Here is an 18,987-nt window from a genome sequence, read left to right on the forward strand (position 1 = left end):
ATGCTGTAGAGGTCAGGATGAAATGGCTGTAGGTAAGATGCAATGATGTCGGCCTCAGTGCTTGTTCCTTTTTGAGCCAAAAAGAGTCTGAGTGCTGAGTAGCCCAAGTGCTCTGAGGAGGACTCTCCAGATGACTCTACCTGTCTGTCCAGAACACCTCGCCAGATAAGAACCAGTGCAGTTCTGCAGTTTTGCAATCAGTCCATTAATTAATTAATCACCTCTGTCTTCTGTCTCTTCTGCTTTTTTTTTTCCCTCCTTCATTTGCAGCAGTTGCAGCAAGAGTCACATTTGCCTCAGCAGCATCTGCATCAACAGCGAAGCCTATATCCAGTGCAACAGGTCAATCAATTCCAAGGTAAAAGTCAAATTATTTTTCCTGTTTTGGAGTCAGTGCCCCTCAAGGTAGCAAGTGAAAGCTTGTGCAGTTTCTGAATACCAGGGTTTGAGCAGTGTACAAGAAGAGGAACACAGGCTGTTGCACACACCACATATTTTACCAAAGGGGAATTCCCAAGTTTGCATATTCAGTTAAGTTTATGTTTTCCTTTCTGCTTCCTTCAGTGAAAGCTGCTTTTTTTTTTTTTTTTTTGACATTTGTTTTGCCTCTTTGACATCCAGACATCATGGATTCATTCACAGGTTTAACTTGTTTGCTTCTACTCTTATGAGTTTTTTTTCCTGATAGCATTTCTGACTGTATCTTGGTTTTTCCCCTCCTTCATTCCCCACTGTATCTAATTTGATGAGCAGAGAATTTCAGAGAGGTCATGCTTACCTGGAGAAGGACTGATAAATCTCAGGTGTGGGAAACACAGTGAAATATCTGAGATGTAAATAGAGATTTTTTTAATGACCTCAAAAAAAGCACAAGTATTATTTTGATGTGCTCCCAGGTAACTGAAGAATGTAAGTGTACTCATTTTAACTTAGGAAAATAAGTTAATTCTGAGATTTTAGGTGCAAAGCATCAGCTGAATGTCTTCACTAACCATGATTTCTATACAGACATGAAATGAACACACACCTGTGCTGTATTTTCATGGTAATGTCCTGTAGCTGCAACAGAAAACAAGGGAGGCAATTCTGGACAGTTCACATTGCCATTCTGGTTCCCAGGATATGAACAGGCAGCCACGTCTTCTACTGGCATATATCAGGGTGACTTCTTCTAATCACCTCTTCATTTTTATCTTTGGCTCCTTAAGTTCTGTATGAAATTACTTTTTTTCCCCAATAACTGATTTTCCAAAATTAAGAAGTGTGTGCACGGTCATCCACTGAGATGCACACATACAATCTCTCTGCATTCATGCTTCTTTGGAACATTGCCTTTGTATGTGTTATTTAAAAGAAACAGAGAAGAGAGTTCAGGCTAATCTGACAGAGCAAGGAATTCATTTTCATAAATTAACTAATTTAAATAGTTCACCATTTTTTCCTTTTTAGTCACGTGAATGTAATCCAGTGCAGTAGGTTTTGTGTAAATGAGACCAGAAGGTGGCCTAAAATCTTAAAATCCGTTGCATCTCTCATTTAACTATTCCTTGTCTAATCTCCTGTCACTTATGCCAAGGACAGTAGTTAACAAAAGCAGTATGTGAACCACTTGCTGTTATTGACTCCTTTGGAGCTTTTCAGCTGCCATTTCCAATTAAAAAATAGCTGAAGATGCATTAAGATTTTAACAGATTCTCTGTATCTTACGCACTTGCTGGAGTCATCATAAAAAGACTGTTTCTAATCATGGAAGGAGCTGATCCAAATTAAGAGAAATCAAGGGAACCCCAGTATCCAGTCATTAAGAAAGCAGTTTGATAGCATGAATAAAATAAAAGCTGCCACAACATGTGGCCTGTTCCAGTGAGATCCAGATGGTCTCTCTTCATGCTACAAAATGTTTCATTTAGCTGTGTGCTGGAGCTAAAAGCACCCACCAGAAGCTTGTGGTGCTGCAGAAAATGGAGTTGTAGCCATCCTCTGCATTATGTAATAGAATGACATGTATAGACATGATGCTTCCTTTATCCAGACCCATTTCTCATGGAAACCAAGCCAACATCAATAACAGGGACCAGTGTTCAGGGATGTTGTCTGCCACTGAGGGACAACAAATAGGGGCTGATTTAAAAACATTCAGATTCTGTTGTACAGTTCTGAATTCTTAAGCAATGATTTTATATTTACACCTGGCATTTAATAACATTTGAGCCTGGAGCAATTGTGCACCTCATACACTCTGAGCTTCACCTGCCTTGTGTTGTATTTAGTTAGTCACTCAAATCTGAAGAATGTGACTATTTAGTTAGTGACTCAAATATGACTGTTGTATTTGGTAGTGACTCAAATCCCCAATGAACCTATGGCATAATCTGGGCTCCAGGTAATTGTCTTTAAATAAAGATAGTAAATACAGAAGCATATTGGCTTCCCAGAAATCAATAGCTCCCCCCTACCCCTGAAAGTAAGACGCAAGCATGGTTAAGTTATCTGCCACAGTGTGGAATTTAACAAGGCTAGGTTTTTCTGGTTTCCCATCACTGGCCTACGGTGAAGTAAAATGTGCTTATAGTATTGATTCACTAATATACTCTCCCTGCTTTAAATGTCCACAAAAGCCCATTTTTTCTTCTTTCCTAGAATTAATCAGTAGCAATGCTATAGAAAATCCATTCATTTATGCCTCCTGAGCTATTAAAAACATTGATTGGCCTTCTGGGCCTGACATTTCCATTTTAAAGGCTTACTTTCCAAAGACAATGGAGATATTTAAAAGAGAACTTCAAATGGTAAACTGAAGTTCAGCTGTCTTGCAGCCAATGAAGGAAACCAGTGGAAGTTTTCCCATTTGCTTGCTAGAAGCTGAATTAGGTGTAGCTGAAGTAGATAAGTGCTGCTGAGGAGGCTCCTACAGATTCTCTCTTATGCAAAGATGTGTTAATTAAGCTTTACAGGGTTGTGGGCTCTTTCTTACCTTCCTCCCTTTTTGGTGCAGGTTCACCCCAGGATATAGTGGCTGTGAGAAACCAAGTAGCACTCCAGAGCATGAGAACATCCCGAATGATTGCCCAGAACGTGAACATGATGGCCATGGGTCCCTCCCAGACCCCAAGCACACTGCCCACCACTGCAGGCCAGTCGGATATGGGCATGGCTCCTTATAGCTCTTCCAGCCAGCCAGGAATGTACAGTATGAGCACAGGGATGAGCCAAATGTTGCAGCACCCAAACCAAAGTGGCATGAACGTGGCACACAGCGCAGGCCAGGGAACAAGGCAGCCTGCCTCTGGACAAGCAGTGGGAATGGTTGGCAGTTTTGGTCAGACCATGCTGGTAAACTCTGCTCTTCCCCAGCATCAGCAGCAGATGAAAGGACTTGTGGGCCAGGTCTTGCCAAGGCCACAAGCACCACAACTTCAAAACCTGATGGGGTCTGTCCCTCAAGGAACACAAAACTGGCAGCAGCGAGGCTTGCAAGGCATACCTGGAAGGACTAGTGGTGAAATGGGGCCCTTCAACAATGGCATCACCACATATGCGATGCCATCCGGGCAGTCACGGCTATCCAAGCAGCATTTCCCACAGGGGCTCAATCAGACAGTTGTGGACACAAGTGGGACAGTGAGAGCCCTGAACCCAATGCTGGGGAGACAGTTGCTGCAACCACTACCTGGGCAACAGGCAGCCAGCCAGGCCAGGACGATGGTGATGCCAACAATAACCCAAGGGGTCCCTGCCATGTCAGGCTTCAGTCAGCCCCCAACGCAGCAAATGCCAGGCGATACCTTTGCTCAGAGTGTCCAAGGCCAGGCCTACGAGAGGAATCCCACCCAGGACATATCTTACAACTACAGTAACGAAGGAGCAGGGGCATCATTCTCCAGTTTAGCAGAGGGCACAGACCTTGTGGACTCCATTATTAAGAGCAGACCAGGGGATGAGTGGATTCAAGAACTTGATGAGTTGTTTGGAAACCCCCAGTGAATGTGCTTGTATAGTCTGGAGCTTTGGTTGTTATGTTTGAACAAGCAAAGAGGGAGTCAGATGTTCTCCCCATCCCTGGATTGTTGGGTTTTGTTTGTATTGGTTTGGTTTGGGGTTATTTTGTTTTCTTTTGTTTTTAATTATGTAAACTGAGCTGATCTTGTAGCCAGCTTTGGAAGATTGAGGGGACGATGAAAACATCAGCATCCCAAAACTTCCACCAAGCAATCTTTGTTGTGTGGGGGCACCCACTCTGTGTGTGTGTGAGGCAGAATGGGGAAACTGGAAAAGCCAGCTGATGCCTCTGGCTGGGAAAATTTGTTCTCTCCCCACTTAAAACAAAGCTTCATTGCACAGTAGTGTGGGGTGGTCCCATATCTCCCACCTTATATGACTGTGCACATTGCAGCTTCCAGGGAAGCAGATGGAAGAGCTGGGAGCAAAGCCTAGAGATATCCAGGGGCAATTGCACAGGCCCTGGTCAGAAAGGGGCTTAACCCCGGGGGCAAGCAGGTCTCGGAGAGCCATGGCCAGGCCCATGGGGCTGGCTCTGAGCTGTCCTAAGGGAACATGCAACACTCACATGACAAACCTAAACAATCACAGGGAGGTGACCATTTTCACTGTAGAGTGATAAACCCCACTACAAGTGCAGGAGAACATAAATTTGGCAGTGTTGTGAGGGCAGATTGATTATGTGACTGCTGCTGGAGACAGCCTAGTGGTGGGTAAACTTAATGAACTGCTCAGTCCCCTTGGGACTTGCAGTAGTGCTTCCCAAGTCAGAGCACTTGGCATGGCCCTGCTGCCTGGGGTGTTGAAGGGCTGAGAGGTACCAAGAGACATTAGCAGAGGTCCTCAGTGGGACCCTCCCTCTCCTTCCTCCCCAGGTTGTTCTCAGTTCACTCCCTTCCCCTCCTGTTCTTTCAGTGTAAAGCAAGCTGAGCTGGCTGCACTTTTTTTTCAGGCAAGCCACAAAGGGGCAGGCAGGGGAGGAGAAAATAGGCATGAGTACAGTGAGGGTTTGGCAGACAGGAAGACTTTCTCCTCCCCTCTTGAAAAGTGCAGGTTTGGCAGGTAGTATTACCCCAAGGTGTCTGGGCTCTCTATGTGATATGTTCAGTTTTAAACAGATGGTTTTGGTCTAATCCCTCTGGTTTGCTGGAATAAAATTCACTGCAATATTTGAAGAGCAGGAGTCAGTGAAGGATGACTGTAAAGAACATTCATGAGTGGGTAAAATAATTGATATTACAAACATGGGGTCCGCCCAAATAAGGTTGTAGTTAATAGGGATGTATCACTATCTCCACTATTTGGACCAGTGCTGAGCAGCCCTGTGATGAAGTTGTGATAGATCTCACACAATATTGAGTCACCATCCATTCTGAGTGTGTACCCAAGCTGCAGTTGGAGGCTGTTTTCTGTAACCTATCACCTCTTTAGTGTTTTCAGCTGAGAGCTGCTTATCAGGTTACATAGTTGTGCATAAAAAATGTTAACATGACCCACAGTCCAGAGCTTTAGCACCCTCTGGCCTAGTGCTGGCCTCTGTGAGCCATGAGTCTTGCTCTGCAGCAGAAGTGCACAAGTGCCAGTCCCAGTTCCCCAGCTCCTGATCACCTCTTTTTGTGCTGCTCTCCCTGGGCCCAGCTATGCCAAGTGCTGAGCCCTGAATTCCATGGAGGCTGAGGGCCTTGGCACTTGACACTTTCATGTCCTGCCTTTTCCTGTGGAGCACAGATATGCATCACATTAAAGACCAGGAGCAAATGAGCCTGGAACCATCTCACTGCCCCACTGAGACTCTCTTTTGAACAGTTTCCCTTGCTGCGCTTGCCTAGTGGGGGGAATTACCTGTTCTAAATGCTGCGATGCAGCAGTACAAGCTGCATTTTTAATGGGCTCAAGGTGAGCCATCAATCCAGCCTGCTCTGACTGCTACATTTTAAAAAATGGCTTTAATTACATCTCTTTTAGCTGACCCCTTTTTAAAATACAGCACAAGGGCCAATTGCAGCTCCTCCTGAGGATGAGCATGGTTTGCCTGCCTGCTGCTTCAGCAGGAGCCAGGTTGGGCCCTAATTCAGTGAAAGGGAGCACCAGCCAAAGTTTTTGGTTCATCCTGTGGGTCAGCATCTCTTGGTCAGAATGGAACAGATAGGCAAACGTTGGGAGAAGCAGCACCCTGAAGGGACCAGGGTGCTGTGGCTCTGTGTGTGTCAGCGTGAGCATGGGGCACAAACCTGTGTGACAGAGCTGTGACAGGGTGAAGAGGCAGCCACCCTCCTGGGCAGAGGACAGCGCTGGGGACAACACAGCACCTGTGCCTCGGGTGAGAGCAATCAGGGCTCACCTCTCAACACAGAGCTGGGAAAGGAGGACTTAGAAACACACATCCACCACACAGCAGCCAATGCAAGTCGGTGTGCATCAGGGAGATACAGGCCTTGGTAATAAATGGTGAAGACGAGTCTCTGTTGTCTTTGTAAAGCTTCCTCCAAATACTCCATACTGGGATCAAGTACTAGAGAATAGATTTTACTAGATTTGGGGTTGTTTGGGTTTTTTTTCTTTCTTACTATGGTGCTGATGTATATGTAATGGTAAAAAAAAAAGTCATTTGTAAATATGTTTTTACAATTCTACAGATATCACTGGGTCTACTATCTGTAAAATATATACATATGAAAATATATATATATATATATATATATATACTGTTTGTTTAAAATAGAGTATTTTTATTTCATTCCTTGACTCATCCTTACTGCAGTGGTATTGCACTTCAGATGACGTCTAATTACTAATTTGTACTGTATCCCTGACAGCAACTTGCTCCATTTTATTCAGATTTTTCTAGTTTTCTGGTTTTACTTGGTACATTAAGTATTGTTTATTTCCTGTATTTCCTAAGACCTGTACAGAGTCTAAAAATGTAGAAAAATACCTGATGTTAACACACCTCTTTTAAAGAAAAAAAACCAAAACAAGAACAAACAAAAAAAAAGAAACCTAAATAAAAGATGGTTATCTGAGTCATATACCTGGTGTATATGGATCATGTCTTGCCCCACTCCTGCACCTCAGTGAGCAATCTTCCATGGAGGAGAGGGAAGCTGTATGCAGGCAGGTCTGAATCAGCCCTGGGGTTTCTGTATGGCTGCATCACAGCACCTGGTGGAGTTACAGGTGTTACACCTCAGCAGTTGCAGGCTGGGTATGGCACATCCCAGGATGCCCCTCTTGCTCCAGCAGGTTCAGCAGCCAGTGAATAACGCAGGGTTTGGTGCTCGAGGCACGAGCTCTGGCGTGCTCCAGGTCAGAGACAGTCCAGTTGCATTACTTCTGCCCGTCACAGAAGCGACTTCGGGATCAGGAAAAGAGCTGCTTGCTGAGCTAGCTAGCTGGCTTCTTGGCAGAGGAAACATGGCAGGAGTCGATGGGATCGGCTCACGTTAGCTCAGAGACAGAGGAAGAGAGAGGCTGTTCAGGTCTGGCTTCCAACAGGTTTAATGCGATGGGATCATGATGAAGTGGGATTGCTGAGAAGGGATGGAATGGCTCCTTGGAGCCTTGTCCTCAGTTTTATAGAGAATTTGAAAACCCCGGTGAAAGGGGAAAACAACCAATGAGTTATAAGCCAGGGAGAGGATACAATGTAACAAGAGCCACTGGGATAAACCGAGAGGCCAGAGTTATAACAGAACCAATGAATGGCCGAGTAACCGAGAATTTTCCCGAACCGGGGGAGGTGGCTTGGACCCGGGGTCCGCCTAGGGGGTGCAGCTTAGGCTTCTGAGCCGCCCTCTGAGTCTGACTCTTCGGGGAACTCGATCCAGGGGATGGGCTGGGATTGATTGGCACGCTACCCCAGCCCTGCAGTGGGCTGGGTCACCCCAACAAGTGAATCCCTGCATCCCAGGCAGCTCCAGCAGCTGTCCTGGTGCAGCAGAGCCCAGACTGCTGTAATGAGCTGCTGGATGGGACATGCTTCACCACCTTCTCCCATGTTGCTGCTTTCTCCAGCAAGGTGGGCCACCAAAGCTTCCTGTGCTCTGAGGAGAGGCTTGTGCTCAGGCAGATGCTACAGGGAAGTTGGTCTTTAATTTGGCCTGTTAGAGGTGGCAGCTCCAACCTTTTGTGTTTATTCTGTGCTGGGAGCGAAAGTAGGGAGTAGGGAGGTGCTTTCAGGGGAGGAGACAAGATGGAGATGAGGTGGGGTGGAAGAAGGGAAATGCATAGCTGGACATAGAAGTTGGAGAAAATGGGAAAACTGGGAAAGGATAAAGACACACGCTTAGAGTTATTCCCTATCACCTACTGCTACAACAGGGTGAGAATTGTGTTTTCAGAAGCCTTTTGGAATGTGCACATGGACATATTGGACATGTATGGTCCAAGGTAAAAATGCCATGCAGCCTTCAAGGCTTGACACTACTTCCTGTCTGTTCCCAGCCTACCAGGGAGTCATGGAGGATCAGACACTGGATCTCTGTTCACTCAGCTGGCTGTTTGGGATGTCAGGTGTGGTTTGGCTCCACACACAGCCTCTAAGGTGAGATTCCCCTTCTCAATGCCAGACTGAAATACTATAGTTTATGACTTAAACATCTTCATGAAGGACTTTTGCCTATTGTAGCAAAAACTGTATTACAAAGGCTGCAGAGAAGACCACCACACCCTGAATGGGGTCTTGACTGAGGCCCTACACTGCTCGCTGATGAAGATAAGATAAAGTAACAACTCAAGGCTGGGGGAGAAGAATAGCACAAGCTTAACACCTTCAGCCAGCCATGTTCAAACAGGCCCTCGCACCAAAGGGTGGGGGAAAGAAGCTTTGGGCGTGTGGTGAAGAAGCCTCTGGTGAGAGGCAGTGAGTGCCCATCCTCCAATGTGCAGACCAGCTCAGCTGTGGGGTCCTTCACCCTGGGAGAAGGTGCATCCACAGCAGAAGGGAGTGTCATCGCCCATCAAAGACCATGGGGGCCCAAGGAGTCCCCAGACCCTGCACCAGAGCACTGCAACATGAAGCAACAGATCCACAATGTTGCAAGGGACAGTGCCAAACTGGCCGCCTGCAAGGGAGGCAATGTGGGCATTCCCACCTGCCCAAAACATATATTAATCCACTGGATTCTATACTTTTTGGTGTGGCATGGCGTGGGGTGGCATGGCGCAGCAGCGGGGGACCCTCACCACCAGCAGACCAGATGGAGGGGCGCAACGAGATGTCATTGGGACCCTCGGATGGGTGATATGCTTCCACCTAACCCCTGTCATTCTCTCCCTGTCCCCCCACCCCCATACACACTTATTTTTCTATTTCTTTCTTTCTTTTCTCTTTCTTTCTCTTTGCCTCTTTTGCTATTAAATAAAATATATCAATTTTTTGGCAACAACATCTAACATCATTTGGTTTTAATAATGGTTTTGGGTATATTTTGAACCTTTCTAGATTTTATCTGCTTTATTTGCAGAGACTTAGTTTCCTCTGCTCTTCTGTGTTTAAATTGGATCGTAACAGCCAGTTCCTTACGGTTCTAGATGTGGGTAAGGAGGCACAAAGAAGAAGACTGGCCCACATCAGAGCAGCTTGCTGGAGTTGCCCCTCAGCATGTGCTGGCACAGAAGAGTCTTTACTGGGAAAAGATGCTTTCAGCAAGAGACCCCTGGATATCAACTGGCTTTGAGGCCGCATCCTCATTTCTGGACCATCATCATTTCTGGTCGTGACTGACAGATGAACGTTTGCAACAGATGAACATTTGCATGTTGAATGTGCAGCCTGGTAGCCTGGTACTGACTCCTCCATCAGCAGGCAGGAAGTGATGTGCCAGGAAGTGACGTGCTTCTCACCATAGCCATATTAAATACTGACACTGCCAGCATCCATCTGTTATAGGTGTATTTTGTTTTTAATTATAGTTGAGTCAGTCTTTAACACTTTTCCATCCCAGACGTTCTGCTCTGGCTTACTGGGGACAAAGCAGTGATGCAGTAAACAGGTGGCATCCTTAACTCCAGGCCGACTTTTGCCCTCTCATTAGCTGGAGGAGCTTCTAAAATGTTCTGTTTATGTTTATCCCCTTGCTTTGTGTTGCTGGATGATGCTTTGCATTCTCACACCTGCCTTTTCTGGCATGTGAAATTGTCTCTGTTAATTTCTTGGAGGGGAGGGGAGGGGAGGGGAGGAAACACACCAAAGCACTACAACAGGTAAGCTTGGAATGGAATCATTTCAGGGGCAAAGAAAGACTGATTTGAACCAGTAGGTGACCTTTGGACCTCCTCTAATCTGTATTTCAAGTCTGTTACATAGTTTGGAGCTTTGTCTTGATTTTGGTTCTGGCAGCAGTGCTTCCTGCTGCCTGTGTGTCTTGGTTTGAAAGACAGGTGCCTGCCAAGGAAGGCAGGAACCTCCCTTGGAATGGAAAATATAACCCCCTACCCTCCAAATTATTATAACTTTTAAATTACAGGGCTTTCAGGCACAGATATGGGAAAAAGAATAACAGTTCTTTACTAGTATGTCTATGCATAACAAGGCAAACAATCAACAACAATGGTAACAACAACAAACAATACCAGAAAACCAAGTAAGCAGTCTCTTTCCACTCTTTAAGCGCTTTCCCCTTGGGTGCAGTTCCGCTCACAGCCGGCAGGGGCGCTGGTGGCTCCCGGCCAGGCAGGGCGGCTGCGATGATTCCCCCGCGCCTGCAGGGGGCGCTGTGGCGCGAGTTTCGGCCGTCTCTCTCCACATGGCAATGGCGGCTCTGCCGGTGGGAGGGAAGAGACAGAGAGAGAGAGAAGGGGCTTTCCTTTGCAAACCCACAGGAAGCAGCCAGTCTCAGTGCCCCTCTGGGTCATGAAATGGACTGTAGCAGGAACTTTGGAGCAGCAGGCTGGAATGGCAGAGGCAAGAACAGCCAGGGTGGCAAACACAGTGTAGGGAAAACACCAAAGCCATGTCAGGAGCCACGGGGGTCGGGGGGACATGGGATGTCAGGTTAAAGTGTAGCAAAATGCCCGAAGCAGCAGCAGAAACAGCAGGGCTGGGCAGCTGCAGCCGGGCTCCTGCAAGCGACCAGGAGACATTCCCTCTGCAGGGGGTCGGGGTCCTGGATTTTCCCCTGAGGCCAAGCAGATGGTGAGGGTCCTTCCCAGTGAGGTCAGGTGTTGAAAAGGTCCCAGTACAATGGCCGCTCTTACAAGCAAAGGCTCACCCAAGGTAGGAGAAGCAGTGAAGGACAGAACTCTGCCGTGGCAGCGAATTCCCTGCAGCAGCAGCCCAGCACCAAGACCACGACTGTCCTCCCTCTAGTCCTGAGAGCAAGAGACCAAGCGAGGGCCAAGTGCAGTGTTGTATTTCCCCACTGCTTTTCTTATTAAATTGTCTGCCTTCCACATCGCCCCTTCCCCTGCCCCTAGTCCTGGCCACATCCTTGGATTCTCCCTATTGGTTCCAGTACCCCAACTCCACCCATGTACCACCCCTGCGCCCTGAGATAATTCATTCATGTGCTCTCTCCACCCCCCTCCTCCCCAGATAAGACCCCAAGCTCTCTGACCACATGGTCTTTCTGCCTCTGGGAACTAGCTTGTCATCCTGTAAAATAAAAGTTCCTCTGAGGTTGCTATGCAGGGACCCTTCTGCCTCCTTTACCATCACTGTGTTGCAGAGCTGACAGCTAACCAGAGCAGGAGTGCGGAGCCTCCTGAAAGGGCTACGGGAGAGCGGAACAGCTGCCCTCCCCAAAGCAGCCCTGCTGCGCTCTCTGGGAAGTCTGCTTGGCTTGCTAAACCAAACCAAGCAACACAACAGCCAAGCCCAGCCCCTCACCCCCAGCCAAAATCTCAAGGTATCTCTGCACTTACCAAGAGAAAGTGCCCCGGCTAGGAGATGGTAGCAAACTTTGCCCTTCCCCCTCCTCCTCCTCCCAGACACATCTTTTGTCTCTTAATTATTGTCATTATGATCTCTTAGGCAACAAATGGGAGAAAATTCCCTGAGACAAAGGAAAAAATAGGAAAAATCCTAACCTCCAACACTGACTGACTGAAGGCATCACTGGCAGGTTCGTATGTGGATTTTTCATATTTTAGCCCATGGATGGAAAATTAGTGGAAGAATTCCTAAGGATTTCTGTGGTTGTTAAATCTGGCCCTGATATACTTTCTCCGTGAAGGTAAGTGATGGAGAGCTGCCCTTTCTGCAGCTGTGTCAACTCCAGCCTGTTCACCATCATGATCTATCCTTTTCCCCTCAGCAAACACTGTTGGACTCAGATCTTGCATCTTTCTACTTGTTTCATCTTATGGTTTCCAATGCCATTTCAACCTTTCCTACCTGCAGGCACTAAGTTATGTCTTTTTATCATGAGCTGACTTAATAAAATCACAGGATGGCTTGGGTTGGAAGGAACCTTAAAGATTATCTTGTCCAGCCCCACTACCATGTGTCCATACATGTCCACCTTTTTAATATGAAAGGTTATGATGAACCTGATCCACCTCTCAGTTATCTTGTGGTCTGGTTATCAACCTCAGTGTACTACGGAACAACAATAAGCATGTTCACTATATAAATTTGACTGAACGCCACTATGAATGTGCAGTGGTTTGGGCCAAATCATGTCTTCAAGAGGCATGACAAGGAAAGTTTCTTCTTGCTGGCTCTCACATGAGTATATTCAGCATTGCCTAAATAATTTGAATTATCAGGAGCTGCCAGAACAGGCATGGCCTTGCATCTCTGTTCTTCTACATAGTTTAAATTGGTCATTGGCATACTTTGAGCTCACAGTGGTAAGCCATGACTTTTCCCTTCTTCTGGCAGAAAACTGTTTTTAAAGTCCGTTTACTTTTCACTGTGACTTTATGATCGCCAGAGCTGTGGTCATGCTCTGGGAATCTGGGAATGTTTGTGTAGTCTTTCTCACTCCCCAGCCGTCTTGTGCCTTGGTGGGAGGTAGTGCAGTGGGTCCAATTGCTACATGAGCATCTGTGCCTTCTTTTTGTCTGGGCTGGTCTCCACAAGTGGTGTGTTTTGGGCACAGCCTGTCTTCAGGAGGCTTCCCGTGAGGACTGGGATATGCCCACAGGACGGCCTCACTTCTACAAGGAAGAGTGTTTGAACTATATGTGTTGAACTATAAGCACATTCCAAAATATAAAAGCCAAAAGTCCTTTGCAGAAACTTGGGGCCAAGTGAAGCTTTAAACATTTTTCTGAAGTAAGCAGTGTTTCCATATATGCTTATACAGCAGTGGCATTGGATATACCTGTAATATGGGGATCTTGCAGCAGCATATTGCATGGAAGTGTTTTTACATTTGCACAAAACAGAAGGCACGGCTGGGGGAAACGAAGAGCAGTGCAGGAAGATACAGAAGCATTGGCAAAACTGAAGGGCAATGGGTAAGATGGGCTGATGCTTGCAGTGCCAGTTGCAACTAAATTACTTAGTGAATTAATGGGTTTGTTTTTATGTGATTTGTTTGTGGGGTTGCAATACCATAGAGGGAAAGAGAACATTTGAGAGAGCAAATGTAGATGTGACATGACATTCTGTCTCACTGACTTTTCCTAGAGTGTAGGGAAAGGAGCAAGTGTAAACAGCTCAGGAAAAACATGCGTTTTACATTGCAATGAGCTGTTAGGAAAGAGCCCTGATGTTTTATTCACATACAGCTTACCATCTTTTTTGGGGTTCAGGCAAAGCGTCCATGTCATTCATTTATTTAAAAAAAAACCAGTCTTCAGAGCAATTTATGGACTTTCTCCATTATGCTGAAGTCCAAGTATTCATCCAGAAAGCTGCTGACAGTCCCAGCTTCACCCAGGGTTATCAAGCAAATCAGAATTATCACACTCAAATAAAACCCTGTTAACCTCGAAGTGGAATGCAGGAAGTTATGAGCTGTTATGAGCTGTCCATAGTATGTTGTTACAGTGCAGATACTGTAACACACGTATCAAACAACAAGGCCCGTGGAAAATAAATATATATGGACTGATTCTTGATAGATGTTTCAGAGAGATGTTTATTTCTCCAGCTGCATGATCGGAGCTCTGCTGAGGAGCTGTGGCAATCACGGGACCCGAGGGTCCTTCCCCGCACAGCGGAACACAAAACAGCCAATGGGGAACGAGGCTGACCAGGGGCCAGGGAAACCCCATGTCTCCCCCCCAGGCCCCTGTCCCAGGACTACATGGCAGGGGGGAAGGCCCCAACAGTATGTTACAGTGAAACTGCTGGTCCAAAACAGTTGAAGTCTATGGAATCAGAAAGGACATGGCTGGAACACTGCCTTGGAGTGTTTTAGTAATAAACCATTCATATGCATGACTTTTGCTAGAGACAAGAGATTCCAAGTACCCTCTCTAAGGGAAAACTTTCCCCCAGTGTTTCTAAATTTTCATGTGGAAGTTAAGAACTTGCTCCAGGATGAGGCTACCTCATCCTGTGACATGAAGACCAGTAGGTAAAGCCACAGAAAATCTTGAGCACCTGATTGCAACTCCAGGTGTAGGAGTGTGGGAAAGAAGCCTTAAGGAACTGACGGAGAGGTGTGCATGTCTCTTACATCCATATCTATTGGGCAGGTACCCTCTGCTGAACTGGGAGATCTGCTACCAGTCATCACTTTGACTTGGAGATGGATTTCTGGACCAGAAAGGAAGAGCCTGAGAATCTCACTGGTGCCTAAAGACTTGATATAAATAGCCTTTCAGGGCATGCCATGTCTAGATGAAAATAGTGAAGTATTTTCTCAGTTTCAAGAGAGCATGAAAAGAGTCTTTCGCTTAGCCCTTCTTTGAGGATGCAGATCGGGTTTGTCTTTATAACTAGCAGGCCTTGGAGGAAAACCATTTCCCAGGGCTGCCAGGCTGGCTCTCAACACCTTCTGTTTGGTTTAAAATCAGTCTCACCGAAGTGTGATGCTCTGTCTAATAATGAAGCCAGCCACTCTTCTACAATTTCCTTGAGAGGCTGAATCTATTGGTTTAAGTAAAGCATGGGAAAGATTTCTTGAACAAAGGACTTTTTCATTTGTTGATTAAAGAAAAGTCCATTATGCTCTGCTTGTTTGTTTATTTACGTTTCTGCTCCCTAAACTTCCTTAGCAGTTGCAAGTCTTCTAGCTGGTGTTCATAGCACTATTTGAATTACTGCATCTCCTACTGGGAGATATAAAAGTATCTCCATATATTTGCTCTGGAAAACAGCCTCTCCCTTCTCTCCAGCAGCAGCTCTTCCAAAGAGGGTAAAGGATTGGTGGAGCTGTAGTGAAGGAGAACGGGAACATCAGTACACAAGCCATGGAAAATAGCCCTGTAGGACAGTCTTCCTGCTGCTGCAGGATTGTTCACTACAAAATAGTCTGATTGTTTCGTATCTTCCTCTAGAAGACATTGCAAGTTTTTAATTTTATGACAAGCATATATTGTGCTATTTTCTTCTTATGACTGATAATGGGTGGTGGAAGAGAGCCTTAGATCTGGACACAGAAGACAGTGCAGTGCCTTCAGTGAAAAGAAACAAACCATGTATTTCAGTGTTTATAGTGGAGGGTTCTAGAGGAGAAAGTTTCACGAAGGATGTCTGGACTTCAGGCGGCTCTCTTGAAAGCTCTTTCTTGCATAGGCGAAGTTACAGCATTTCAGGGAGTGGGTATCCAGAGCCAGCCCTACAGCTGCCAACTCCAGCTGTAGGCATACCTGAAGCCACTTTCTGTTCAAGTTACAAAGCATTATATACTTTTTTTTGCAGAGTATCTTAATACATAACAACCAATAAGCACCATACACAATACCTTTACATTTGCCTATAGCCTATCATAACTACTACTATTACCATCTTATAGTCATTATTATCCAATCACGAGAGTAAGTTACAATTTAAGCTTACCATGGAGAATTCTCAGACCTCTCTTCTTCTTCTTGCTACATCAACATTTCTTGTTTGCCTGCGATAGCTCTTTTTGGTAAAAACATGTTTTCTATTTACATATGCTCTTCTTGAGACTTATTTACTTGGTGAAAAACAGGTGCTTGTTTGTAGTCACATACCTTTGTCCTATTCCTAAAAATCTCCTTCCAACTCATCTCCAACCTTTGCCTTCTCAGTTATTCAGGGGTCAGCGTTTCAGCAAAACATCTTTTACTCTATATCAAAACTTGCTTCCATTTCTACCTCATCATCAGTTTCTACATTCAGAGATCTTTCTGCCAAGCCTACATAGCTGGGAAACTTTCTTACCAAACTTTCATCCTCTCCTACAGTGTATACTGCTTTACTAGTTTGAAAACAAACCAGTGGGAGGCACCAAGTCAGAATAACAATTTAATCGGGAAATTAAAGAAAGGGGAAAAAAAACTAAAAGAAAACACTGGTTCAAACTGACAGAGTCAGGATACAACCTGAGTCCCTATTAGGCAGGGTGGTGGTAGCAGTCTGGTAGAATGGTGGCTGCAGTCCTCTGAAGCGGTGATCCTGTAGAAAAAGGGTCTGCTCTTCCTCAGAAGGTCCAGTGGTGGCTGTGTAGCTCCTGTCCTCTGGAAATCCAGTGGAAAGGGTTGTTTCTGGTGTTCAGAGTCTCAGATTATATCCAGGATGGGATGCTTGGTTCCTCCCTCTGGGTGGAGCATCTCACAATGGGGTAATGAGTCATGAGGCCAAGTGTTGATTAGGCTCATTAACAGAAGATAGTCCGGAGGGAGTTATCTCTGAGTCATGCAGCAGGACAATGGTGGGCCATTAACAGAAAGATAGTCTGGGAGGAGAAGGCAAGGAAACACTGCCCCACCTGATTTCAACAGCTCATGAGGATGGTAATAGAATACACTGCAACCCAGGACATTATCCACCCCTTATTCTATTACCATCTACATCATCCCAAATCAATACCGTCCTTAAACTCTACACACACACACACACACACACATACATACATATACAATGAAACCCTACAACGGGTTTCCCCATCTTTCTGCATTACCTACCAAGTGCAACCAGGTCCTTGAGCAAAGACAATCCCACAGATGGGTTTGCCTTTGCCTGACGTGGGATTAATCCAAACAGTCTTTCCTAAAATACCTCTCAGGTGTACCACAGGGACTCTATCTCCATCCACTGTGTGCAAGGGTTCAGACTCAGTGGGACCAGCTCAACTGATGGACCCTTGGGTATTGACCACCCAGGTGGCCTTTGCTAAGTTCACTTCCCAATTTTTGAAGGTCCCCCCACCAAGTGCCTTTAAGGTGGTTTTAAGTAGTCCATTGTAGCATTCAACTTTTCTGGCAGCTGGTGCATGATAAGGAATATGATATATCCATTTGATACCATGTTCTCTGGCCCAGGTGTTGATGAGGCTATTCTTAAAATGAGTCCCATTGTCTGACTCAGTCCTCTCAGGGGTGCCATGTCTCCACAGGACTTGCTTTTCCAGGCCCAAGATGGTGTTCCGGGCTGTAGCATGAGGCACAGGGTAGGTCTCCAGCCATCCAGTGGTTGCTTCAACCATGGTCAACACATAGCGCTTGCCTTGGTGGGTTTGGGGAAGGGTAATGTAATCAACTTGCCAGGCTTCCCCATACCTGTGCTTTGACCATCATCCACCGTACCACAGAGGCTTCACCCGCTTGGCCTGTTTGATTGCAGCACAGGTCTCACAACTGTGGATGACCTGTGAGATGCTGTCCATGGAAAGGTCCACCCCTCGGTCACGGGCCCATCGGTATGTTGCATCTCTCCCCTGATGACCAGAGGCATCATGGGCCCAACGAGCTAGGAATAATTCTCCCTTGTGCTGCCAGTCCAGATCCACCTGAGATACTTTCACCTTGGCAGCTCGGTCCACCTGCTCGTTGTTGCGATGTTCTTCATTAGCCCAAATCTTGGGTACGTGCGCATCCATGTGTCGAACCTTCATGGTCAGCTTCTCTACTCGGGCAGCAATGTCCTGCCATATCTCAGCAGCCCAGATGGGTTTCCGTCTGCGCTGCCAGTTGGCCTTTCTCCAGCGAACCAGCCACCCCCACAGAGCATTAGCTACCATCCATGAGTCGGTGTAGAGATAGAGCCTCGGCCACTTCTCTCATTCAGCAATATCCAAAGCCAGCTGGACGGCTTTAAGCTCTGCAACCTGACTCGATCCACCTTGTCCCTCGCTAGCTTGTGCCACTCGTCGTGTGGGGCTCCATACTGCAGCTTTCCACTTCCGGTTAGCCCCTACAATTTGGCAGGAACCATCAGTGAAGAGGGCATAACGTCTTTCAGTCTCCGGTAGCTCATCACATGGTGGGGCTTCCTCAGCACGAGTCACTTGCTCTTCCTCTTCTTCAGAAGATAATCCAAAAGTCTCACCTTCAGGCCAGTTTGTTATGATTTCCAGAATCCCAGGGTGATTTGGGTTTCCAATACAGGCACGCTGCGTGATGAGGGTGATCCATTTGCTCCAAGTAGCATCGGTGGTGTGATGCGTGGAAGGAACCTTTCCCTTGAACATCCAACCCAGCACTGGTAGTCAGGGTGCCAGAAGCAACTGTGCTTCAGTGCCGATTACCTCTGAGGCAGCTTGAACTCCTTCATAGGCAGCCAAGATTTCCTTCTCTGTGGGAGTGTAGTTGGCTTCAGACCTTCTGTAGCTTCGGCTCCAGAATCCCAGTGGTCGGCCCTGAGTCTCACCAGGCACCTTCTGCCAGAGGCTCCAGGACAGACCATGGCTCCTGGCTGCAGAGTAGAGCACGTTCTTCACCTCTGGTCCTGTCCTGACTGGGCCAAGGGCTACTGCATGAACGATTTCCTGCTTGATCTGGGCCAAGGCTTGTTGCTGTTCAGGGCCCCAGTGGAAATCATTCTTCTTTTGGGTAACCAGGTAGAGAAGGCTCACGGTCTGGCTGTACTCGGGAATGTGCATTCTCCAAAAACCTACGGCCCCTAGGAAAGCTTGTGTTTCCTTCTTGTTGGTCAGTGGAGACATCGCAGTGATCTTATTG

General features: G+C 46.5%; 2 protein-coding genes across 4 annotated transcripts in view; one reads left to right on the forward strand and one right to left on the reverse strand.

Annotated features, from left to right (window-relative positions):
- The window catches only part of MAML3 (mastermind like transcriptional coactivator 3), a 270,289-nt gene extending 260,665 nt beyond the window's left edge, over positions 1–9,624 (forward strand). Inside the window, exons 4-6 of one of the 3 annotated variants that reach the window (XM_032108899.1) lie at positions 271–358; positions 8,443–8,542; positions 9,532–9,624. In XM_032108899.1, the coding sequence (XP_031964790.1) occupies positions 271–358; positions 8,443–8,542; positions 9,532–9,541 (198 nt within the window). In that variant the 3' untranslated portion in view covers positions 9,542–9,624. Of the gene's footprint in view, positions 1–270; positions 359–2,995; positions 7,031–8,442; positions 8,543–9,531 lie in introns of those variants that run through there. The other 2 variants (XM_032108897.1, XM_032108898.1) reach the window with 2 other exon arrangements.
- A 4,121-nt stretch (positions 9,625–13,745) lies between these two features.
- The window catches only part of MGST2 (microsomal glutathione S-transferase 2), a 40,449-nt gene continuing 35,207 nt past the window's right edge, over positions 13,746–18,987 (reverse strand). The window contains 1 exon segment of the mRNA XM_032110417.1: positions 13,746–13,878. Within this exon segment, the coding sequence (XP_031966308.1) occupies positions 13,746–13,878 (133 nt within the window).

This window comes from Corvus moneduloides, chromosome 5 (genome assembly GCF_009650955.1).
Source record: "Corvus moneduloides isolate bCorMon1 chromosome 5, bCorMon1.pri, whole genome shotgun sequence".
Classification (NCBI taxonomy): domain Eukaryota; kingdom Metazoa; phylum Chordata; class Aves; order Passeriformes; family Corvidae; genus Corvus; species Corvus moneduloides.